The 27,383-nt window shown below is 39.4% G+C and overlaps 1 protein-coding gene across 1 annotated transcript; it reads right to left on the bottom strand.

The window, feature by feature from the left end:
* Positions 1 to 654: 654 nt before the first annotated feature.
* On the bottom strand, positions 655 to 13,702 carry zmp:0000000912 (interferon-induced very large GTPase 1). Its single transcript, XM_051715470.1, is given in 11 exon segments — positions 655 to 758; positions 761 to 883; positions 1,471 to 1,477; positions 4,034 to 4,278; positions 4,281 to 4,829; positions 4,832 to 4,899; positions 4,901 to 5,794; positions 5,796 to 7,363; positions 7,365 to 7,531; positions 7,534 to 8,023; positions 13,685 to 13,702. Coding segments are annotated over 11 exon segments (4,233 nt in total).
* Positions 13,703 to 27,383: the final 13,681 nt, after the last annotated feature.

Here is a 27,383-nt window from a genome sequence, read left to right as displayed (position 1 = left end):
TCAAATGAGACCTTCTTTCACGGAAATTCGGAGGATGCATGAGGTGTATCCTTCGTGGGCACTCACAGCCCACAATTCTTTGCTTCAATGGAAATGAACATCATTTGTCTAAATAAAATTATACCAATTTGCTTAAAATATAATGTTCAAATGCAAGTAATGTTAATTCCCAAGTTGAAGTACCACAGTAGACAGGTGTAGAGTATATAATATGTATAATTATATTAATATATAATTAAAATAAAGTATTAGACTAAAAGTACACCTGTAAAATCTATTTTCTTTTCTCTTTACATCATTATAACTCTCCTAAAATATACCTCATACATTCCCTTCCAAAGGGACTTTGTTCCCTTCTCACTCAAAGCACTCGCGCTTGTTAAAGAGTGGCGGAAACCATGTTACATTCTGTTTCCGTTTGTCCTACGAAGGCCATCTCATTTAAACGAGACTTGTTTAAAGGCGTATGCTCGGTATACTGCAGCCTTCAAAGGACGCGTCCTACCTAGCGTGCAGCCTTCCGAACAAGACGCAGCCACAGAGTTCGTCATGGGAGTGGGTGGTCGCTTCCGGTCTTATTTATCTGAATATAAGGTTCTTTGATTGGTGAAGCTTTCTCTGCTGGACCATGGGTAATGTAGTTGTTTTACTACATTAATAAATCTCATATGGCTTTTCCCTGAACATTTCCATTTTGATATCAGAGGGTTTCTCTAGGATTCTGTTCAACTCTTCTGTAATGGGGCGAAGTTCTTTTTAACAACCGCTTCCAGAAATTCAAAGTCAGTGATGTCCTGAGAGCTATTACCAGTGAGGTGTTCTTTATTGTACTCAAGCTCATCTTTCATGCAGTATGAAAATACTTCGGGCCACATATTTGCATCTCATCTGTTCAAATCAAATCAAATCAAAATCAAATCACTTTATTGTCACACAGCCATATACACAAGTGCAATGGTGTGTGAAATTCTTGGGTGCAGTTCCGATCAACATAGCAGTCGTGACAGTGATGAGACATATACCAATTTACAATAACATCAAATTAACACAACACAATTTAAACATCTGTTATACACATAATTACACTCAACAATATACAAATAATAACATACACTGTACAGTATACAATACGCTGTTTTGGTTTTTTTTTTTTTTTTTTTTTTACTATATAGATACACATTATTCAATAAAAATTAAAAATAAATATATATATATATATATATATAGAATGTACAGTATTGTACTGTATTGACATTCAGGCTGTCGGTTGATAGTCAGTTGTTAAGAGAGAACATAATATAATAATAGTAATATAATTTATAATAGTCCGGTGTGAGATATAAAAGTAAGGGTAATAAAGTGCAGTGCTGATGTATTTTGATCGTGGGAGATCAAGAGTTCAGAAGTCTGATTGCTTGGGGGAAGAAGCTATCATGGAGTCGGCTGGTGCGGGTCCTGATGCTGCGATACCGCCTACCTGATGGTAGCAGTGAGAACAGCCCATGGCTCGGGTGGCTGGAGCCTCTGATGATCCTCCGAGCTTTTTTCACACACCGCCTTGTATATATTTCCTGGAGGGAGGGAAGCTCACCTCCGATGATGTGTCTGGCAGTTCGCACCACCCTTTGCAGTGCTTTGCGGTTGTGGGCGATGCTATTGCCGTACCAGGCGGAGATACAGCCAGTCAGGATGCTCTCCACAGTGCAGGTGTAGAACCGTGTGAGGATGTGGCGGTTCATTCCAAACTTCCTCAGCCGTCTCAGGAAGAAGAGACGCTGATGAGCCTTCTTCACAATGACTTCAGTGTGGACGGACCACGTGAGTTCCTCAGTGATGTGGACACTCAGGAACTTGAAGCTGCTGACTCTCTCCACTGGTGCTCCATTGATGGTGATGGGACTGTGTTCTCTGTCTTTTCTTCTGAAGTCCACCACAAGCTCCTTTGTCTTACTGACGTTGAGGGAGAGGTTGTGCTCCTGACACCAGTGTGTCAGAGTGTGCACCTCCTCTCCGTAGGCTGTTTCATCATTGTCAGTGATCAGACCTACCACCGTCGTGTCATCAGCAAACTTAATGATGGCATTGGAGCTATGTGTTGCCACACAGTCATGTGTGTACAAGGAATACAGTAGTGGGCTGAGAACACAGCCCTGTGGGGCTCCAGTGTTGAGGGTTAGTGATGAGGAGATGTTGCTGCCTATTCTAACCACCTGGCGTCTGCTTGACAGGAAGTCCAGGATCCAGCTGCACAGCCAGCTGTTTAAGCCCAGAGCCCGGAGTTTCTCATCTAGCTTGGAGGGCACTATGGTGTTGAATGCTGAGCTGTAGTCTACAAACAGCATTCTCACATAAGTTTTCTTTTTTTCCAGGTGGGAGAGAGCAGTGTGTATTGTAGATGCAATGGCATCATCAGTGGAGCGGTTGTTGCGGTAAGCAAACTGCAGCGGGTCAAGATTGAGTGGCAATACAGAGCAGATGTAATCTCTGATTAGTCTCACAAAACATTTGCTGATGATGGGAGTCAGAGCAACAGGACGCCAGTCATTTAAACAAGTTATTTTTGATTGTTTTGGTACAGGCACAATGGTGGATGTTTTAAAGCATGTGGGGACTACAGACAAAGAGAGGGAAAGGTTGAAAATGTCCGTAAAAACACCAGCCAGCTGGTTCACGCACGCTCTGATGACGTGGCCCGGAATGCCGTCTGGGCCCGCGGCTTTGCGGATATTCACCCGTCGGAAGGATCCGGTTACATCCGCTACAGAGACGGAGAGTGAACTAACCTCTGCAGCTTCGGCCGCGAGAGCTCTCTCCGCGAGGGCGGTGTTATTTCCCTCGAAACGAGCATAAAAAGTATTTAGCTCAACCGGTAGAGAGGCAGCAGTGTTCATGGCGGAGTTTTTATTCCCTTTAAAGTCCGTGATGATGTTAATTCCCTACCACATGCTTCTAGAGTTGGTGGTGTTAAACTGTCCTTCAATCTTGCTCCTGTACTGGCGTTTTGCTGTTTTGATAGTTTTTCGGAGGGCATAACCAGCTTGTTTATGCTCCTCTGCGTTCCCGGAATTAAAAGCGGAGGTCCGCACATTAAGTGCCGCACGAACATCGCTATTGATCCACGGCTTCTGATTCGGATAGATTCATACAGTTCTGGTCGGAATCACTTCCTCTACGCACGTTCTGATGAAACACATTATGCTATCAGCGTAATGCTTGATGTCGTCATCAGAGGCGGGCCGGAACATCTCCCAGTCCGTGTGATCAAAACAGTGTTGTAGCATAGAGTCTGATTGGTCCGACCAGAACTGGATCGTTCTGAGGGTGGGTGCTTCCTGTTTCAATTTCTGCCTGTAAGCGGGCAGAAGCAGAATGGAAGAGTGGTCCGATTTGCCAAATGGTGGGCGGGGGAGGGATTTGTAGCCATCCCGGAATGGAGAGTAGCAATGGTCCAAAACCCGGTCCCCTCGTGTGTTGAAACTAATGTGCTGGTGATATTTTGGTGCGACTGATTTTAAACTGGCTTTATTAAAGTCCCCGGTCACAATGAACATGGCCTCAGGGTGCGCGGTTTCCTGCTCACTTATACTCCCATACAGTTCCTTGAGTGCCCGGTCTGTGTCGGCTTGTGGGGGGATGTACACAGCAGTGATAATGGCCGCTGTGAATTCCCTTGGTAGCCAGAATGGTCGACACAGAAGCATAAGAAATTCCAGATCAGGAGAACAGAAAGACTTGATGGAATGTACGTTCCTCTGATCACACCAGGATTTGTTGATCATAAAACATACACCACCTCCTCTAGTTTTACCTGAGAGGTCTTTCGCTCTGTCCGCTCGGTGCACGGAGAACCCCGCGGGTTCAATGGCTGAGTCTGGAATCTCCGCAGACATCCAAGTTTCTGTTAGGCAGATAATGCAGCAGTCCCTCGTCTCTCGTTGGAAAGAGATTCGCGCTTTCAGTTCGCAGAGCTTGTTATCCAGAGACTGAACATTTGCCAGTAGAATAGTGGCAAATGTAGTGGGAAAATTTTCACGTTCCCCATGACATTAGCTGTTGCTGTTTCAGCAGCTGTGATAACATATTGCTCCTTGTGCCTTATATTCCCTTTAATCATTGCAAGAGCTTTTGAGTTCCCCTCTGTAATGTATGCTTTAACTTCACATTCGATTAAATTTTCAAAGTGTTCCCTGGGATAATTAATGTACTCTGTGAACTTGCTAAAGTTCTCCTCTTCTGCTAGAGCTTTCAGAATGTGTTTCTCCAGGTTTGACCTGTTGCTTTGAATGCTGGAATATTTGTCTGCATCTCTCCTGACAGGTCTTTTGCAGTCTTGTTGTAGACGCCATGAAAAATGGGTTCTTTCAGTTCACTACATATCAAGACTCCAAATACTGCAGCAGATGTTGCACCTCTGCAGAATGCCAGGAACACACTGTAGTACACTGGTTTATTTTTCTCCAAGTAAATAAAGGGATCATTTGCTTCCCTGAAAACCTGATGGAGTTCTGCAAACCTCACACCGGCCAACTCGCACACAAAGAGCGTCAAATCCACTGTGAACTCCTTCTTGAATTAATATTTTGTGGACATACATGTGTGGTTTCTTACAGCCGTTTTGACAAGCTCTGCAATTTTTTGAACGTAGCTTGGATTGTAACCAAGCTGTGCAACTGATTTTGACTTAACCTTGTTCTCTGTTTGACGAAAGGTGTTGTGCATTAGTTGTTTTATTGACTCTTGGTCCTCAGGTGGTAGTGGTTGAGTCGCAGCAGGTTTTTTGCAGAATTTTTTGATGGGATTTACATAAATTGTGTAATCAAGCACCTCATATTTCTAAATGTATTTAATCTGTCACGTACAAGTGCTGCTTCATGCATTTCATTTAGTAATGTAATGATTTTCTATGCTGATTTCTTTAAAAGATGGAACATCTGTCAACTCAGAGACCCATTTACTCCACACTGAATCAAACTGTCTCTTCAATTCATTCTCATTGAGATCTTTTTGTTTGAGACTGAAAGCAAGCTCTTTGCTCTTCTCAAAGAGTTTTCGCTCATGTAGAGTTTTCTCCCCATCAAGTTTGGTGAGAGATTCTCTTTGATGGATTATGTTATCTAATTTGCTTTTTGCCTCTCTCACAAGCTCCCCATGTAGATGCCTGATTTTCTCTTGAAATTTCGGTCTCCATTGTATCAACATCTTCTCTTTGTGTTCTTCGAAGTAATGTTTCATGGAGATTTTCACTTCTTCAGTGGTCTTTGCAATCTCATTTTCCAGGTCTCTTTTCTCAATTTTATGCAGTTGCTTGTTGTTAATCCTGTTGTGCAATTTGTCTTCAATCTCCAGCATGGCACTCCTGAGACTCCAGGTCCACTTTCCATACTCCTCCTCTAATTTCCTATATGTCACAATTTCCAAAGTATTCTTAAAGCTGAAAACAATGTTTTCATTCATAAGTGCATTCCAGAGATCTCCAATACGATCTTTGAATTGTGCCAGCATAATACCATTACAGCATGATGCATGGGAAAGAATGGTGTTCTTAAGCTCCTGTACATTTTCACTGTAGCACCGATTGGGTGGAGCCATAGGTGGGCTGCCCTCCCAGAGCTGGGCAAATTACCGCACATCATTCTTTATATCAAACCCAATGACATCACTGAAACATTCCGCATTACAAACTTCCTCTTTGGCAGTGAGCTGAGCCATCTCATCTAGTTTCTCCTGTAAGCACCTTTTCCCTACCATGTTCTTCTCACCTGCTGTGATGTCTCCAACATTCTGATGCACAAACATTCAGTTGTACCTTCTTCATCCTCAGGAAGGCTTGAACAACAATCTGGAGGATGTCCTGCATCTCAGCTGGATTCTCACCAAAGATGTTGATCAGGGTCATATTTTCAAGGCCGACCACAAATGTTGCCATTTCGTTATCATGATTTATTGTTGACCTGCCAGCCAATTCCAAAGCGCCGAGCCCCTCAATATCAATGATAAGAAGGTAGTCAAGCTGTATGAAAGCTCCTCTGGTGCACCTACCTGCACTGACTGCAAACTGCAGTCCAAACATGGCATTTAGCATGGTGGATTTCCCAGAACTCTGAATCCCTAAAACAGACAACACAAAGACTCTCTGGTCTCCTAGTATTTTGATAAGTTCATCTAGAACAGCTTTAACCCAAATCAGAGGAACATGAGCTGCATCACCATCCATCAGTTCCAGTGGGTATCCAGAGATCATGAGCTCTGCAGCAAACCGTGGGAGAGAACTGACATTTAATTGGCATCCAGCCTCTTTATTCTTCACAGATTCACACGATTCATATATCTGGCCAATCTCTCGTAGAATATGTTCCAAGCCAAATGTTGCTGCATTCAGTTTTTCCGAAAGCTTCTCAAGTTGTGTTTGTTCTTCTGTCAGTTGCTGAGATTTATCATGTTTCTTTTTCAAATCCAAGACCTTTGACCACTTTTCATCATACTCATGATGAAGAGCGGAGAGGTCTTCTGAAGTAATCTCATCCAGGAGGATCCCTAACCATTTAAGGAAATACATCTTCTCATCAGCATTTCAGGAGTCAAGTGTTTCAATAAACAACTTCATAAATATACTGAGATCAACAGATCTCTGCTGTTCACGGATTTGATGAATTTCTGTTTGTATTTGACTATTATGCATTTCAATGTTATCCCCTTGAGGTCGATGTAGTTCTTTGTTCTTTAAACACCAGTCATGCCACAATTTTCCCTGACAAGGCAGAAATGTTTCTTTGATTTTAGATGGGTCCTTTGTCTCTAGTATTCTGATCATCTGCTCTGCTGTCTCTTTTCCTCTCCTGCAGTCATCATCATTCTCATCCACACTGATTCCTGAATGATTGACGACATTCCCAAGTTTAAAAAGTGATAGTGGTTTTGAGAGACACTCTTTGATGGTTCTTCTGAGTTCCTCAGATACATCTGATTTATTTCTGTGTATCAAGCCAATTGTGTATTTGCCTTTCTGCACCTCGGTGACACCTGAGTCATTTTCAGTCAGAAGGCAAATGAGTGGCTTTGTGCTCTTAAAGAGTCAGTCCACTACTGTCATGCAATTGCCAGTCTGTTCAAGATTTGGTAAAACAACCACATTTATTGAGGACTCTTTTATCAGAATTTTTTGCTGTGTCTTATTAGCTTGTGCATCACCATGTAGATTACAGAAAGCAACACAATCCATGAATTTATCTGTTTTCTCTCCAGAGGGGCAGTACCAGGCGATCACAACCACTCTGTCCACCAGCAGATGAGATTTGCTACTTCCACAGCAGTTCCTGTGAAAGAACGTTTCATGTTGTTCATTGATCAGATTGTTTATTAATTCAGGATTTGGATGTAGAAACTGCTGAAAACCTGAAAAATGCAACCATAGGTGTTGCTGCCTTGTATATTGACTGGTTTTTGCTGATGTTTTTTTCACATAATTTCCAGCTCTTCTTGATTAGGCAAAAGGTCCACAAGGGAAATTCTATCTCTTTAGTGAAAGGATTGAGCACAAACAAGGAAGAGCATACTGACACTGTGAGAGTTTTGTTACCATGAGCTGGCGAAGGAAATTGTCTGCACAGAGAAACACTACCATCTGAATGTTTATTGGGTGAACATGGTGTCTTTTACTCATTTCATCAACAGGTGCAGACCTCTTGAAAATGTTCTCAAAAGTGTTGCCCTCTCCTTTATATGACACCATGCTCCTTCGTGTGCATACCTCTCTTTTTTCTTCTGTCAATGAAATGTATCTTGCTCTGTAATCCATATTTAGGAGTCCTTGTATAAATGTTTGAACCAAGTTTCCCTCTTGACAAGGTTCATGCCTCTGTAATGAAGGTGCAGTTACTTGCAGAAAGTCTTGTGACTTCAGTTTGCTCCGGTACTTGCTCAAGAGAATGAGTCTATCGATGATTTGCTTGATGTTTTCACTCTTGATGTATTCATTGTCTTCATGTTGGTTTAGTCCCGCTACTCTACAAGCATTATCTTTAACCTGTTAAATTATAAAAGAGCTTTTTATTGTCATAATAGGAATTTGATTTGATTAATTTATTTTCATTTGTGTTTTCTTATAGTTTAACAGTCTGATACAGGCAATTTACTAACAGTGCATACTAGAGCTTGGTAAAATGGTACTTGGCAAATATACAACTGGGCCCTATTTTAAGAGCATTAGCACTAAGCACAGCGCTATGCAATAAGTCATATTCGCAAAATCAATGGCATGATCATGAAGTTTTGGTATTTTCGTGCAAGCATTCACTAAGTCTAGGCGCAAGTGGGTTTGGAGAAATTGCGTGTGCAAAGTGCTAATGGGCTGGGTCAAGTGCAATTTAAGGTTCTTCTCCAGTTCTTCCACTGTCTGCATCCTATTACAGTATACAGGTATAGTTCATTCCCTCAAGCACCAGTGATACAAACAAAGACAGAGCATTAATAAGAAGTTGGTAGTGTAAATGGGCTGTATGCAATGAATTAGAAGAACAGAAATATGGATGTTCTTTTGTGCATTAACTGCATCCTTGTTGAATGTCAGGCATATTTCAGTGACAGTGAATCTGTTTTTATACAACTAGTGTACGTTTTGATAAATTGATTTTCCATTTAAAAAAAAATAAAAAGAGGTGAAAATTAATTTACGGCTTGGATATTTGATTCGCACATGTGGGTGGCCCTGATTCTTCTGATTGGTCAACCTGTACTGTCGTCTATTCATTTGCAATGCCGTGAGACAGAATAACAGTTTACTGCTGTTAAACTGTTCAAAGGAATTAGTCTCAATTATATTCAATTCTTTATTATTAGTTCTTCAAAAAGCTCCATGTTTATTGCAACTGTGCTATCTCTCTCATCAATTAGCCTGATTTATATGACAGCCCTACATGCACAAACTTGCTGACTTTGACATTGCTTGCTCCCATTTGGAAAGGCATGGCTTTAAATGAGATACTGTAAAATACAGAAAATAACCATAAATTCACAAGACTAGAGGAGCACAGCCCTACACTGTTAAGGAATAGGCATTTGTGAGAGCGAACGAGCACTAACTGGGCGCTTGGGTGTGAGCGACTTGGAAATAATGCTAAATGATAAGTTCATGAATGCTCGTCTCTCAAGAGCTCGACCAGTGAATTTAACACCAGGATTTACACATTGCCTACACATAATAAAAGGCACACAATACTGCCGTGTAGTATTCTACACCCCAACAAGCATTTTCCCATAAAAAAACACGGAACGATCTGAGCTTGGCTTATGGAATCTTATAGTCCAGTGTCAGGTAAATGCTTATTGTCTTATGTTAAATGTATGAATGCCTTCAAATTTATATTTGTAATTTACTGTTAGTAATTCACTGACATAAATGCAGCCTATAACTGCATGTGGGTGGATCTGAAATGCGATCGGTCAGCATGCGCTGTCATCTGTCCTGCCTCAATCACGTTAAAAAAATTAAACCAAAAATATTTCTAAATTCAAATTCCACTTCAAACTAAATGAAAATATAATCAAAATAATGAAGTGGTCAAAAAAATCCTATATAACCACCTCCCGCTTCAACTTCTTCCACCGGCCTCTTTTGCAGTGACTTAAAATTCATTCTAGGACAACAGGTGAAAAAATATATCATACAAATTAGATAATAAATACAATTGTTAATATAAACATAATAATAATTGAAAAATAAACCATGACCTCTAGAAGGATTTATAAAAAATTCATAAAATGTTGTTTCATAAAACGGCTACAACAGTGAGAGTTTGGACGTGAACTTTACTGTCAACTTTTGGTGAAATCTCCAAACTGCAAATGCAGGAATTGAGTTTAGACTTTGTGCTGAAAACAGATGTAGTTCTCAAACATCTTAGTGCAATGACGTATTTCTTCGGAAATTAGAAAATTGCTCTTTGCACCACTTCATTAACATACTATCAAAGACGGATTATGGTCCTGCGAGGCCCTGGGTCACCAGCTTCCGGGAGTCTCATAAAATGTTGTTTCATAAAACGGCTACAACAGTGAGAGTTTGGACATGAACTTTACTGTCACCTGTTGGTGGAATCTCCAAACTGCAAATTCAGGAATTGAGTTTAGACTTTGTGCTGAAAACAGGTTCTGAAACGTTTTAGCGCAATGATGTATTTCTCCAGAAATAAGCAAATTGCGATTTGCACCACTTCATTAACATAATACACCCACAGATTGCACGCATACACCCACAGATAGCGCAAACACTCCCACCCATGCCCACTTGCACTTTGCGCTGGCACGAAAATTGCGCTCAAACTAGTTAGTGGAAGTAGGCTGCCAGGTTGTCATGTTTTCTAGCCTAGCTGTCTAGCTAATTTTTGGTCTTCTGGTTTTATCCAGCTCATTTTTTTTATTTTTTTTTTATTATTTCTTATGATTATTAGTTTGGAGGATCTCTGCCCTAGTTTTGAAGTGCCTGTCTTGCCTTCATGTGTTTTTATGTTTTTTGGACTTTCTATTCTATTTTTGCTATTTGGCTCCTTGAGTTATTTTTAATAAACCTCCAGCTTCAACCAAGTCTTGTCATGTTCTGCAATTGAGTCCAAAGCCTGCCCCTTGCCAGTCTGTCCAAGATGGCAGATGGAGCAAAAGAACATATGAATTTCAATGTATATATTTTATTCAGCATTGACAGAAATAGAATATTGCAGAATATTTTCAATAGAAAATTGGTCTATATCATTGTGTTTGTGTGTATTGTGTTTTTGTGCTTATTAGAGTGTTGACTTCTTAACTTGTTTATATGCTAACATCACAATCAACTGATTTCTTACATGCTGTCAGAGTTTAAGTTTTTCTGTAATCTGCAATGTATATACTGTGCATATTAAAATGTGTTACCTTATTATCAGCAGGTTTCATCTGAAAAGTACAACCTAAAAATAAAAGCCACAATAGAGGTAAAATCAAAAGTTTGTCTATGCAATAGAACTGGGTAAAAATGTAGATTTTCTGATGCATCGCAATCTTCCTTTTGAACGATCACAATAACGATTTTTAAATCCCATGATCAAACTTTTACTCTGCTCAACACTCAACAATACGAGTAAATCCCTCACATATGCAACCAAATTTCACACGATGTGACTAAAAATGTCTATGATTAGCCACTGACTGGTAAACTTTCAGATTTCACTCATCAGTGATTATGTAGGATGGTGGGGAAGAAGTTCAGCACCAAGATCTTTTCACTGCATATTGAAAGTAAAAGTTTGACTCGTTCTGTGTAATGTGTGTCCAAAGATGAGATCCACACACTCCATTTGTCACTGGATAATGTCTCTTTTAATATTTTTTCTGTTCTTTACGGTCAGTTGTTGATCAAAAACAACAACAACAACAACAAAATAAATAAACTTTTAATTGCACCGATGGGTAGAGTAAAAGTACAATTACTTGAAAATAAAATAATTACTCAAGTAGAAAAAGTAATGATGTTAATAATCACTTGAGTAAGAGTAAAAAAGTATCCAATTAAAAGAATACTCTATGAGTAAATAGTAACATAATGAAGATTTACTCCCCAATATTCCATTACATAACACTAATTTAAAATGTATTACATATTATATATTATTAAATATTATTATAATAATTATTGGAAATTCTTTGATAATTAACTCTCATGTTGTTCCAAACCTGTAAGACTTTCTTTCTTCAATGCAAAACACAATTAATGTGACTTCAGACAGAATGTTCTTAGTCACTATTTACTTTCACTGCATGTTCTATTTATTTATTTATTTTTATGGGATCAAAATCCCTCTATATGTATTGCGGACACAGATCCAAAAATAATAAGCGTGAATAAAAAAATAAGTAAAAGTTATCAGAATTGCAAACAAAATCATGTTTTCCTTGATTATATTACTGTTTTTGTGCTATGACAATTTTGCTCATATTAACGAAGTAAAAGTAAAAAAAAATGTCATTAGAAATTTACTTGAGTAAGAGTAAAATGTACCGACTTTTAAGCCTACTCTTAAAAGTACAAATTCTCCAAAAAAGTACTCAAGTAAATGTAAAGGAGTAAATGTAGCGTGTTACTACCCACCACTGTTTAATTGTAATCACACATAGCACAGATGTGGTGATGAAGCCATTCGACTCCACTTTCTTTTAAGGTGCACTCATTAATTTTTTCCTCATTAAAACATTTTTACTCCTAAAAAATATTTTTTTTTAATTTTGAAACATACATTGGTGGCCAAAAGTTTGGAATAATGTACAGATTTTGCTCTTATGGAAAGAAATTGGTACTTTTATTCACCAAAGTGGCATTCAACTGATCACAATATATAGTCAGGACATTAATAACGTGAAAAATTACTATTTTTACTATTACAATTAAAAAAAAAAAAAAAAAAAACAATTTCAGAACCTCTTAAACTACTTCAAAAGAGTTCTCATAAACAAATCCTCCATGTGCAGCAATGACAGCTTTGCAGATCCTTGGCATTCTAGCTGTCAATTTGTCCAGATACTCAGGTGACATTTCATCCCACACTTCCTGTAGCACTTGCCATAGATGTGGCTGTCTTTTCAGGCACTTCTCACACACCTTACAGTCTAGCTGATCCCACAAAAGCTCAATGGGTTTAAGATCCATAACACTCTTTTCCAGTTATCTGTTGTTGAATGTCTGTGTTTTTTTGCTCACTCTAACCTTTTCATTTTTGTTTTTCTGTTTCAAAAGTGGCTTTTTCTTTGCAATTCTTCCCATAAGTCTTCTCTTTACTGTTGTACATTAAACTTATTCTCTTGTTTTAGGCTCATACATTGAAAATGGTGGTGCAGCCCAGCACTCCTCGCATTTGTCCACACTTTTAGTATACAGCAGATCAGAACTGCTTAGTTTTGCGAGTTACATTGACACACTCTACACGAACATATTCCACAGGAGATACGACACTCTTCCGAGGTTAGAGGCATTGCAATTCTGTGGGGGACACGACATCCTCGAAGGCACAGGAGCCGGAAGAGGGGTAAGAGAGCAGGGCTACGAGCTCGGCTAAAGGCGAACCCAAGCCTCTTTCTCTCCAACGCCCGGTCTTTAAACAGTAAAATGGATGAGATAAGACTGCGTATTACTGCGCAAAGCCTGGACTGCTGCGCGATGATAATAACAGAGACTTGGCTGGACACAAACACCCCAGACACCACTATTGAGCTAGCAGGCCTCACCATCTACAGAGCAAACAGGACTGCTGACTCCGGTAAGAGCAGAGGCGGAGGAGTCTGTATTTACATTAACAACAGCTGGTGTACTAACATCAGTGTCATTGATACACTCTGCTCACCGAATGTTGAGTACTTGATGCTGGACTGTAGACCTTTTTACCTGCCGGGGGAGTTAACATCAGTCACTATTACTGCTGTTTATATTCCACCGCAAGCTAATTCTAGGCTAGCATTAGAGGAGCTGCAGGACACTATCAGTCGTCACCTGTCAGCACATCTGGACAGTATTGCTATAGTAGCAGGGGATTTTAATCATGCTAATTTACAGTCAGTTATGCCAAAATTTTTTACAAATGCTAACATCCCCACATGAGAGAAGAATACATTCGATCAGGTGTACACCAAAATTCCAGGTGCGTATAAAGCTGCTGCACTGCCACACCTTGGACTTTCGGACCATGTTTCCTTGCTTCTCATCCCTGCATACAAACCAGCAGTCTGCAAGCAGAAACCAACACTAAAAACAATCCAAGTTTGGACTGAGAAAGCCACCTCAGAATTGCAGGACTGTTTTGATATCACTGACTGGAATATATTTGCAGATGATGCGAATCTAGAGGAGTATACATCAGCTGTCCTTTCCTACGTAAACTTTTGTGCTGCAAGTGTGACAACAACAAAGACAGTTAAAATGTTTCCCAATCAGAAACCATGGCTTAACGACAAGGTACGTAGGCTCCTCAGGGTACGGGACACTGCATTCAAAACTGGAGACTCAAAGGCTTACAATGCAATACAAGGCAATTTCAAGAGGGGCATTAGAGATGCAAAGTGCAGATACAAGCAGTGTATAGAGGAGTACTTTGACAACAATAACTTGCAGCGCATGTGGAAGGGAATAAAGACAATTACTGGATACAAGGACAGCTACCTGGTCTTAAGTTACAACGGCAGCACATTCCCAGACACACTGAATCAGTTCTTTGCTCGCTTCGACTGCCAAAAGAGAGAAAATGTCCGTTCCATGTGTCCAGAGATGGTACAGTCCATAAAGCTACATCAACATCAGATCAGATCCACCCTGCGTACAGTTGACACTTGTAACGTGGCTGGACCAGATTGGGTCACGGGATGGGTACTGAAGGCCTGTGCAGACCAGCTAGCAGAGGTATTTACTGACATTTTTAATCTCTAATTAGAGCAAGCTGTGGTTCCCACTTGCCTAAAGTCAGCCATAATTGTCCCAATCCCTAAGAAAAAAGCAGTGAACTGTCTGAATGATTATCGTCCAGTGGCTCTAACTCCTATCATCATGAAACGTTTTGAGAGGCTGATTCTTACTCACATCAAGGCTGTCATCCCTGCTGAACTGAATCGACTTCAGTTCGTGTATCGGACCAACAGATCAACAGACGATGCAGACATAACAGCTGTTCACACAGCCCTCACAAACTTGGACCAGCCAAATACATATGTGAGGATGCTGTTTGTTGATTTTAGTTCAGCCTTTAATACCATCATTCCTCACAAACTAGTCCAAAAACTGATGCACCTGGGCTTGGACAGTTCACTGAGCTTATGGATACTGGACTTCTTAAGCAACAGACCTCAAACTGTCAGGATGGGAGGCCGCACCTCGTCAACTTTGATCCTGAATACGGCAACACCACAGGGGTGTGTCCTCAGCCCTCTCCTCTACACACTCTTCACACATGACTGCTCCCCCATTCACCCCTCCAACACCATTGTCAAATTTGCAGACGACACCACCATAATAGGACTGCTAACACATAACAATGAAAGGTTCATACAGGGAAGAGGTTCAACATTTGGTGGAGTGGTGTACCAATAACAACCTGGATCTTAACATCACAAAAACTAAAGAGTTGATAATAGACTTCAGAAGATCCAGACGCACTGAGCACTTTGCCCTCCGAGTACTAGGAGAGGAGGTGGAGAGAGTGGAGAGCTTTAAGTTCCTGGGAGTCCATATCTCAGCAGACCTTACATGGTCCGTCAACATCTCCCATAAGGTGTAGAAGGCCCAGCAGAGACTCTGCTTCCTCAGGAAGTTAAAGCAGCTCCGTTTTCCACAACAATTGCTGGTTAATTTTTACCGGGCCACCATTGAGAGTCTCCTGACCTACTGTTGTACAGTGTGGTATGGCAGCTGCACTGCAGAAAACAGGAGGGACCTACAACGGGTGGTGAAGGCAGCACAGCGAGTGATTGGGACCCAGCTCACACCACTGAGAGACCTATACACTGGCCAACTTACAAAGAAAGCCAGCTGTATTATAAAGGACCCATCCCACCCTGGACATTACCTGTTCTCCCCCCTCTCTTCTGGGAGAAGATACAGAACAATTAAAACCAACACAAACAGGTTAAATAACAACTTCTTTCCAAGAGCTGTTCATTCTATAACCCCCACCCACTTTCCCCAACACACACAGACTGATTTTTGACTGGAAGAACCTGACAGCATATATGTACTAATTACTTTGTTGTTTTTTTTTATTTTATTTATATGTGCAGATATTTTAGAGCTATTTTGGAGTTTTTATGTTGTTCTATTTATTGTTGCTAATTTATTTGGACGTTGTTTTTTAGGAGCTGCTTAGCTAAATTTCATTGTTTTTTACCAACAATGACAATAAACAAATCTAATCTAATCTAATCTTTAGTTGTACATCTGGCCATACACACCTCTTTCTGTCCTTGTTAGAGCCAGTTGTCCTTTGTCTTTGAAGACTGTAGTGTACACCTTTGTATAAAATCTTCAGTTTTTTGGCAATTTCAAGCATTGTATAGCCATCATTCCTCAAAACAATGATTGACTGACAAGTTTCTAAAGAAAGCTGTTTGTTTTTTGCCGTTTTTGACCTGATATTGACCTTAAGACATGCCAGTCTATTGCATACTGCAGCAACTCAGAAAACAAACACAAGATAATGTTAAGCTTAATTTAACGAATCAAATAGCTTTCAGCTGTGTTTGATATAATGGCAAGTGATTTTCTAGTACCAAATTAGCAATTTAGCATGATTACTCAAGGATAAGGTGTTGGAGTGATGCTGCTGGAAATAGGGCCTGTCTAGATTTGATCAAAAATGACTTTTTTCAAATAGTGATGGTGCAGTTTTTTACATCAGTAATGACCTGACTATACTTTGTGATCAGTTGAGTGCCACTTTGGTGAATTAAAGTACCAATTTCCTTCCGAAAACAGCAAAATCTGTACATTATTTCAAACTTTTGGCCACCTGTGTATATAGTGTGTGTATGTGTGTGCTATTTCAAGGCATCATGTTTATTGATGGAATACATGGCTTTGTAAATTTTTAAAAAACAAAAATTTGACAAATATGATGAAGCACTAATGATAAAATGTCATTTGTAAAATTAATATTTTTGTAATGTACTGTTAAAAGGTCCCCTGTATTATTAACAGCATGAATCAATCAACAAATCAATTGTTTACGGAATCAAATCAAATCAAAATCTTGTGAATCGGAATAGGAATTGAATCAAATTGGGAAAACTGTATCAATACCCAGCCCTTCTATGTAGGAATTTCACTGCATAGCATAAAGCTCTGTGACAATCAGCATTCTAAAGCCTGCTATTAGTGACAGAAAAAGTTTAAACATTTAAGCTTTATAATAAAAATGATCCATAATACATTAGACTACTCTGATGATTGGAAAAAATTTGATGTTTAGTCATTTAGTTGCAGTTACTTCCTGATGCTAAGTCACTTCTTTGTTTTTTGTTGTTTGCTGTAACAGAGTTCAAACATATAAAAAACATAATTACTGAGAATATGCTGTTCAAAAAAAGAGCATGTATAATTAAATACATTTATATTTATGCATTTGGCAGACGCTTTTATCCAAAGCGACTTACTGTGCATTCAAGGTACATTTTATCAGTTTGTGTGTTCCCTGGAAATCAAACCCATGATCATGGCATTGCTAACGCCATGCTCTACCAGCTGAGCTACAGGAACACAGCTCAACAGAAATAAGCTACAGTAATACAGAAATAAAAACTGGTCCTGATTTTCCCTGCTGCTTTTAAGTGTGGTGTAATTATCCTTTATGGTTTTTTTATTTATGCATTTTTGTATCCATGTGTTTTATTTAAAGGGGTCATGACATGCCTTTTTTATTATTATTTTAACATGTTCCATGAGGTTCACTTATAATGTTAGTAAAGTTTTTTGCACAAAAAGAAATGCTCAGTTTGGTGCTGCTTCTCCTTTAAGAATTGACAGTAAACTCCCAGTGTTATGATTGTCTCTCTGCTCTTGACTGACCTGCTCTCTCCTTGCCATCTCACTGCTACTGGGAGGACTTGGGAAGTGAAAAGGTAAAGTAGACGTTGATGTGTTGTTATGGAGGCGGTCAGATGCAAATGTCTTAAACAGTGTGACATCAGAAAGTCGTTCTGGCAGCTTGGTTTCAACAAATGCTCTTTTTGCAGTGAGAAGGAAGATTTGACTTGCAGTAAGTACACTTTTTATAATACAATGAACGCTTACATGTCAAAAGATCAAGGAACATTTAATTCTTCATGTCATGACCCCTTTAAATAAGGTAAATCAGACAAAATATGGTCTGAACATCTACACAGTTTCTTTGTTTTTCAGTTTAATTTTCAACAAAGTTCAAATTGATCTCTATCAGAGCAAATATTCTCTAGGCCCTGTTCCCTGAGATGAAATAAAACAGATTATGTAACAAAGTTAAATTCCACTTACTCTCTTGGAATGACTCACTACCATTTCTTATTCTTTTTCCAGCTTCATCTCCATGAGCAGGATTTTCTCTATCATCTTTATTCTCATCCTTTGAGAAATAATAACCTGTTCCATAAAATATCATCCTTTGGCTTTGCACATACAAAGACACATACTGTATTTTATATGCTGTTTACTGAATTTTGCAGAAGATGACAATTGTGGGATTGTTTGCTCACCCATGATGTTTAAGTTAAGATTATTCCCTTTTGCCACCAAAATCAGGATACTGATGTGTCAATAACCAGAGAACATGGTGCCTGTGTGTTGATAACGAGACATGTTTTAATGCAAATTAAAATATTTCATACCTTACTTGAATGTATAAATAGCCTGGTCTGATCATTGTATTGTGGAGAAGTACTGTTTGTTCAATTGGATTCAGTTTCCATTTTGGACTGCTATATTGTATGTAACCCTTGATTTGACTAATAAACTTTAAATAGTTCACTCAATAATGAAAAGAATCTGTCATTTACTCAACATTACCCTCATGTTGTGTGAAACCCACACTGACTTACTTTATTCTTTGGGACACAGTTAGTCTCAATCATCATTCACTTTCACTGCATCTTTTGTTTGTTGATTTTTTTTCCCTTTTCTCCCCAATTTGGTATGCCCAATTCCCAATGCGCTCTAGGTCCTCGTGGTGGTGTAGTGACTCGCCTCAATCCAGTTGGCGGAGAACGAATCTCTGTCGCCTCCGCGTCTGAGACAGTCAATCTGCGCATCTTATCACATGGCAAGTTGAGCGCATTACCGTGGAGACCTAGCGCGTGTGGAGGCTTCACTCTGTTCTCTGCTGTATCCACGCACAACTCACCATGCGCCCCCCCGAGAGCGAGAACCACATTATAGCGACCATTAGGAAGCCTGACTGGAGTCTCTCAGCACGCCCTGAATTCAAACTTGCAACTCCAGGTGTGGTAGTCAGCATCTTTACTTGCTGAGCTACCCTGGCCCCCACTTTCAATGCATCTTTTATCATACCATGAAAGCGAATGGTGCAAACATTCTGCCTAACTCCTTTTGTGTTCCACAGAAGAAAGAATGTCTTATGGTTTTGAGTAAAAAAAAAAAAAAAGGGCCATGCAATGACTGCTTTAGAGTTATTAAGTTATTTAACTTGTTATTGGAACATTTTAAACAGGCTACACTTCGACACTTTTGTCTGAGATGGACCTAAGTGAGTGATTCAGATTATCTGCATTGAATCTCAACCAAGGGCAGAGTAATACAGAACATATTTCCTAGTTCACTCTGCATTTCTCAAAAGGAAATAATCAAGAAAATAAAGAGACAAACATCACATGACAGGACAAATGACAGGTTAAAACATTAAACACAATCAAATATATACAGTACTTAAAGCTCCCTGCTTTGAGGAGTTTTTGACTTTAGATCTCTGGATGGTTTGCATTCATTTTCAAATGAAATTGCCCAAGTTAACCTTTAGAGCCACCAAACTAAACACTTCCCTTATAGCACACGTACATCCCCCAAATGTCTATTTGATGTGTGTTTACATCTGGAAGACATATCTGCAAGACATTTCCTCTCTGATGTCAATAAGACATCCAGCAGATTTATAATGATTTCTGATGATGTTTATGATTTAGAATGTTTGCAAATCTAATCTTTTTAAGATATTTAGCAGATGTTAATTAAAATAAGATGCTTTACAGATGAAACACTCTTAAACAGACATCTCTGAGACATATGTGTGCTATATCTGGTTACCGTCAAGTTATCAATATATGCACATATTCAAAGCAATGGCTGCTTCATTAATGTCTGAGACCTAACACCATTTTTAAAAAGTTATTTTATTGACTTTCCCCACCACTTGTTTCATAAACACAAGGGAATGAATCCTCAACTTCAATTTTTAATTACTGACAATGAAGCTCTTAAAAAATAGCAGATTAAAATGATGCAAAGAATGACCAAACTATTGTCATTAATGATATAATATTCTAGTAAATTAAACCCTTGACTTTAACTTACAGAATGTGTTCCGCACGTAGCCAGATCTTAGATCTTTTTTGGTTCAGTGTATTATTGCGCCTATCTCTTGACCACACCCACATGTAAATAAAAAACATACAAAACAAAGAAAACCTGAGCTCTCTCTTCCATTCCACTTGTTTTGGGGGTAAAACATGTAAACAAATAAATAAAATATATTATATATATTTATAATATATATAAATTTCTTGTAGTATTTATAAAGGTCCTTGTAATGATAATGATCAGAAATACAGTGGTGATGACTTTCAGAAAACAGCATTTTGTTGGACCTGTTGGATGATTTTAGATAACACAAACATTGTCCATTACAAATAAATCATTTCCATTTTCACAAATATCTGTTTGCACATACTGTATATTATGTATTGTAAGAAGATAAGATCACTGGCCATGGTTTTTAAACCTGGGTAAGTTTCTTGTAAAAAAGAATTGGGACTTATATAAATATATTTGGTATGATGTGTGTTTGTTAATACAGTATAGCACAACACAAATGCAGCCAACAGAATCAAAACACCTTTAAATCCTGCCATTTCCATATAAAATACTCAAAAACCTTTCCATCTAAAAATGAGCAAAATCATGTTCAATCTCAAGTGAAAGTTGCCTGTTATATCCAGGTCAGGCGTGGCCTAAATGTCAAATTAAAACTGTGTAATGCATGTAAGCATGCATTTCGGTAGTTGGATGAATTTAATCATTAAATTATATCTTGTTTGAGAATCCAGTCAATGACTATGTCAAACAATGTTTAAAAACATTACCTAAGCCCATATGCACAGTACACAACACAATGCCTTGTCAGATCAGAAGACTTAACCACATGTCAAAGATTAAAGGGATAGTTCACCAAAAATGAAAATTCTCTCATCATTTTCACACCCTCTTGCCATCCCTGATGTGTACAACTTTCTCTCTTCTGCTGAACACAAATGAAGATTTTCAGAAGAATATCTCAGCTCTGTAGGTCCATACAATGCAAGTGAATTGGTACCAAAATTTTGAAGCTCCAAAAAGCAGGCAAAAAGTAATCCATAAGACCCCAGTGGTTAAATCTATATCTTCTGAAGCAATATGAAAGGTGTGGGTGAGAAACAGATAAATATTTAAGTCCTTTTGTACTGTAAATTCTTCTCCCTGGCCAGTAGGGGGCGATATACATGAAGAATGTGAATTGCCAAAAACACAAGAAGAATGTAAAAGAGGATAATTTATAGTAAAAAAGGATTTAAATATTGATATGTTTCTCACCCACACACCTATCATATCGCTTCTGAAGACATGGATTAAAACACTGTTGTCGTATGGATTACTTTTATGATGCCTTTATGTGCATTTTGGAGCTTTAAAGTTTTGGTCACCATTCACTTACATTGTATGGACCTACAGAGGTGAGATATTCTTCTAAAAATCCTAATTTCTTTTCTGCTGACTAAAGAAAGTCATACACATCTGGGATGGCATGAGGGTGAGTAAATTATGATTTTTGGGTGAACTATCCCTTTAACGCTACTGCTAGCAGGCCTAGAATTTATATTTTAAAATGTATTTTAAACAAACCAATAAATGTTTTCCATTTATGTAAATGTTATCTCGGTTTACCAATAATATAGGCCAATAAAGTAAAGTAATAGCACTACTTATGCCTCTTTGACGAACCACCTGATGATTATCCTGAGGAAAAAACTCAGAAGCAGCTTGTTGCTATAGTAAAATTACGGACTGTGACTGGCATGTAAACAAACTAGTTGTTACACGATTTATATGTTCAGGAACTCCCGATGATTCAGATGTTTTATAAATCTTTTTTAAATGATTGGCAAGGTTAACTTTTGTTTCACAACCGCACCATCAGATCACAGTAGAGTAAATGGAAACTGTCTATCTTTATTTTCTCCTCATATACACACTGAAATTAAACTTAAGTGAAACGAAACTGAGACTTTGTTTTGTGTAGTGCTAGAAATTGAGAAAAAAAAAGTTTAAGAGTTTACCAAGAGAAATGCTGCTAAACTGGTGTTAAATGGTGTTATCAGCTCATGGTTCAAAGTGTACATTTTAATGCCCAATAAGCACACTTTTTTTTTTTTCCATCTTTTTTTTCAGTTAATATTTCTTAGGGTAGGTTTATATTTGAAGGTCAATTTCTGTAAAGGAACATACATTAAAGTCTTCAACAACAACAACAACACCAGCAACAACAAAAAGCTACTGAACATTGTCACTGTTTTTCCCAGAAAAAAAAAAAAAGAAAAAAAAAATGACACTATTGGTTTATCCCTACAGTTCATGCTTAATAACGATAAGGTTGTGACTGTAACAACGGTTTACTGAAAGGAGGGAATGAATACTGTGTCATAGCTGACACTATTGGTTTATCCCTACAGTTCATGCTTAATAACGATAAGGTTGTGACTGTAACTACGGTTTCCTGAGAGGAGGGAATGAACGTTGCGTCATAGCTGACACTATGGGTTAATCCCTGCAGGCGTAGCCAATCTCTGAAACTCTTTAAAATCTGGCCAATTTTAAATGGCAGAAAGCGCTTTGCGCTCTGCCTCCCTCGTGCATGTCAGCAGGCGTATATAACAGCGGCTCACATTGCTATCTCTTCAGAATATTCGACTGAAGATATTTGACACTTGTAGCGAAGATTCAGTAGCCCGGCCAGTTTACGCAGCATTCATTCCTTCATTTTAGGGAACCATGGTTACAGTATTACTTTATCGTTCCCTTTAAAGTCGGTCATGAATGCTGCGTCATAGCTGACACTATGGGTAATGTATACCATCACGCCGTGCTACTGATTTACATGCGTAGCGATGCTTACTAGCCAACGGGGTAGTAAAAAGCAACAACAGAGTCTCCTCTTCTCATCACAATAAGAAGGGAGAAGCAGAATGATAAATGGATGGATTTACATGGGATGACGCTAACCGTGGTGAAAATGCATATAAAGTGACTGCTAACTGAGGTTTATGGGATGGCTATGTATAAATAAGCTGGTAGCAAGCAGCAGAATGCACAGTTTAAAGGTGTAGTGTAACTTTTTTGATGTCAAAATACGTTCTGCTTTCCCAGTTTATTGTTCATTGACAACTGTAAGTCCCCTGAGCAATTGCAAATTTGGTGAAAGCGCTAATGGCGTCACTGAACAGGCCCTGTTCAGACACCAGGGCTTCTAACAGCACGGCTTTGTCCCTGCCACACATCTCTGACAAATTAAGCCAGAGATGGCGCTCGGCGGACACTAGGCTACCCATGGATCTGCCGATGGCTTGGGCGGTGATCTTGGTAGACCAGAGAGCCATGTCAGTGTCACGGCACAGCTCTGTTAAGCACCCGGGATCCAGCCAGCTCGTGTCCATTTCCCTCAGCAGATTAGCCTGGTAGGCTTCCAGCACCACCATGGTGTGCAAACCCGAGCCAGCCTGACCCGCCGACCAGTAACCAATAACGGGATGCAGGTCATCACGGGCATACTCCATGGGTGAAAATGCTCACGTATGAGGCAAGGAGACACGCAAGGCTTGCGCCCATGAAATCTCCTCCTCAAACTCATCCAGGCGTCGCACGTCCCTAGGGAGCCACAGGAGGAGTATGGTGGGAGGGGAAGGGACCAGATTCATCCCTCAGAAAGAGGGAGAGCCGAGAGCGCAGCATTTCTTGTAGTATTTATAAAGGTCCTTGTAATGATAATGATCAGAAATACAGTGGTGATGAAATTAAAACTGTGTAATGCATGTAAGCATGCATTTCGGTAGTTGGATGAATTTAATCATTAAATTATATCTTGTTTGAGAATCCAGTCAATGACTATGTCAAACAATGTTTAAAAACATTACCTAAGCCCATATGCACAGTACACAACACAATGCCTTGTCAGATCAGAAGACTTAACCACATGTCAAAGATTAAAGGGATAGTTCACCAAAAATGAAAATTCTCTCATCATTTTCACACCCTCTTGCCATCCCTGATGTGTACAACTTTCTCTCTTCTGCTGAACACAAATGAAGATTTTCAGAAGAATATCTCAGCTCTGTAGGTCCATACAATGCAAGTGAATTGGTACCAAAATTTTGAAGCTCCAAAAAGCAGGCAAAAAGTAATCCATAAGACCCCAGTGGTTAAATCTATATCTTCTGAAGCAATATGAAAGGTGTGGGTGAGAAACAGATAAATATTTAAGTCCTTTTGTACTGTAAATTCTTCTCCCTGGCCAGTAGGGGGCGATATACATGAAGAATGTGAATTGCCAAAAACACAAGAAGAATGTAAAAGAGGATAATTTATAGTAAAAAAGGATTTAAATATTGATATGTTTCTCACCCACACACCTATCATATCGCTTCTGAAGACATGGATTAAAACACTGTTGTCGTATGGATTACTTTTATGATGCCTTTATGTGCATTTTGGAGCTTTAAAGTTTTGGTCACCATTCACTTACATTGTATGGACCTACAGAGGTGAGATATTCTTCTAAAAATCCTAATTTCTTTTCTGCTGACTAAAGAAAGTCATACACATCTGGGATGGCATGAGGGTGAGTAAATTATGATTTTTGGGTGAACTATCCCTTTAACGCTACTGCTAGCAGGCCTAGAATTTATATTTTAAAATGTATTTTAAACAAACCAATAAATGTTTTCCATTTATGTAAATGTTATCTCGGTTTACCAATAATATAGGCCAATAAAGTAAAGTAATAGCACTACTTATGCCTCTTTGACGAACCACCTGATGATTATCCTGAGGAAAAAACTCAGAAGCAGCTTGTTGCTATAGTAAAATTACGGACTGTGACTGGCATGTAAACAAACTAGTTGTTACACGATTTATATGTTCAGGAACTCCCGATGATTCAGATGTTTTATAAATCTTTTTTAAATGATTGGCAAGGTTAACTTTTGTTTCACAACCGCACCATCAGATCACAGTAGAGTAAATGGAAACTGTCTATCTTTATTTTCTCCTCATATACACACTGAAATTAAACTTAAGTGAAACGAAACTGAGACTTTGTTTTGTGTAGTGCTAGAAATTGAGAAAAAAAAAGTTTAAGAGTTTACCAAGAGAAATGCTGCTAAACTGGTGTTAAATGGTGTTATCAGCTCATGGTTCAAAGTGTACATTTTAATGCCCAATAAGCACACTTTTTTTTTTTCCATCTTTTTTTTCAGTTAATATTTCTTAGGGTAGGTTTATATTTGAAGGTCAATTTCTGTAAAGGAACATACATTAAAGTCTTCAACAACAACAACAACAACAACAACAACAACACCAGCAACAACAAAAAGCTACTGAACATTTTTTTTTTTTCTGGGAAAAACAGTGACAAAGAAAAAAAAAAATGACACTATTGGTTTATCCCTACAGTTCATGCTTAATAACGATAAGGTTGTGACTGTAACTACGGTTTCCTGAGAGGAGGGAATGAACGTTGCGTCATAGCTGACACTATGGGTTAATCCCTGCAGGCGTAGCCAATCTCTGAAACTCTTTAAAATCTGGCCAATTTTAAATGGCAGAAAGCGCTTTGCGCTCTGCCTCCCTCGTGCATGTCAGCAGGCTTATATAACAGCGGCTCACATTGCTATCTCTTCAGAATATTCGACTGAAGATATTTGACACTTGTAGCGAAGATTCAGTAGCCCGGACAGTTTACGCAGCATTCATTCCTTCATTTTAGGGAACCATGGTTACAGTATTACTTTATCGTTCCCTTTAAAGTTGGTCATGAATGCTGCGTCATAGCTGACACTATGGGTAATGTATACCATCACGCCGTGCTACTGATTTACACGCGTAGCGATGCTTACTAGCCAACGGGGTAGTAAAAAGCAACAACAGAGTCTCCTCTTCTCATCACAATAAGAAGGGAGAAGTAGAATGATAAATGGATGGATTTACATGGGATGACGCTAACCGTGGTGAAAATGCATATAATGTGACTGCTAACTGAGGTTTATGGGATGGCTATGTATAAATAAGCTGGTAGCAAGCAGCAGAATGCACAGTTTAAATGTGTAGTGTAACTTTTTTGATGTCAAAATACATTCTGCTTTCCCAGTTTATTGTTCATTGACAACTGTAAGTCCCCTGAGCAATTGCAAATTCGGTGAAAGCGCTAATGGCGTCACTGAACAGGCCCTGTTCAGACACCAGGGCTTCTAACAGCACGGCTTTGTCCCTGCCACACATCTCTGACAAATTAAGCCAGAGATGGCGCTCGGCGGACACTAGGCTACCCATGGATCTGCCGATGGCTTGGGCGGTGATCTTGGTAGACCAGAGAGCCATGTCAGTGTCACGGCACAGCTCTGTTAAGCACCCGGGATCCAGCCAGCTCGTGTCCATTTCCCTCAGCAAATTAGCCTGGTAGGCTTGCAGCACCACCATGGTGTGCAAACCCGAGCCAGCCTGACCCGCCGACCAGTAACCAATAACGGGATGCAGGTCATCACGGGCATACTCCATGGGTGAAAATGCTCACGTATGAGGCAAGGAGACATGCAAGGCTTGCGCCCATGAAATCTCCTCCTCAAACTCATCCAGGCGTCGCACGTCCCTAGGGAGCCACAGAAGGAGTATGGTGGGAGGGGAAGGGACCAGATTCATCCCTCAGAAAGAGGGAGAGGCGAGAGCGCAGCATTTTGAGTCTCATGTGCTCACAGTGAGCGCAATCTACGTGAGCTTGACCCAGGCAAAGGACACAGCACTCGTGCCCGTCGCACAAGGGGATATACCGCTCACACGGTGGAAAACGTTTACGAAACGCCATCTTTAAAAGACTTCATTAAGTAAACGGCTCTTTTATATTGTGCACAGTATAAAGATACACACAAACATAATCAGGCTGTAGCGCTTATGTTATACGCTTGCAGAAAATAATCCAATACAATACAATAAATCAATAATCCAAATGTTACTTTCCTTTGAGGCCCATGGGCCGTAGAACAATCCCAGTGCTGTGATGCGGTAAAAGTGGCAAAGATGTCTCGTACACCCACTGTACACTGGAGGAAAAATTCCAAAACTGCTGTTCAACGGTGAAGGTTAGTATCCATTATCACTGGAGCATCACAGGGGGTAGAAGAAAACTGATCCACCAGCTGTGAGAGGTGCAGTCTTGAAGGCAATTCTAGTAGAATAAAATCCAGTTTTCCGTGCAGAGTACGAGAGAGAGATTATCGGCACCCTGAAGGAGAAAATTCTGAAGAGAAAACGCTGTGCACTGCTGTTATATACGCCTGCTGATGCGCACGAGGGAGGCGGAGCACAAAGCGCTATCTGCCAATTA

The sequence above is a fragment of the Myxocyprinus asiaticus genome, chromosome 13, assembly GCF_019703515.2.
Source record: "Myxocyprinus asiaticus isolate MX2 ecotype Aquarium Trade chromosome 13, UBuf_Myxa_2, whole genome shotgun sequence".
Lineage (NCBI taxonomy): Eukaryota > Metazoa > Chordata > Actinopteri > Cypriniformes > Catostomidae > Myxocyprinus > Myxocyprinus asiaticus.
Note: the sequence above shows the minus strand (reverse complement) of the source record. Positions and strands in the feature narration are given on the sequence as shown.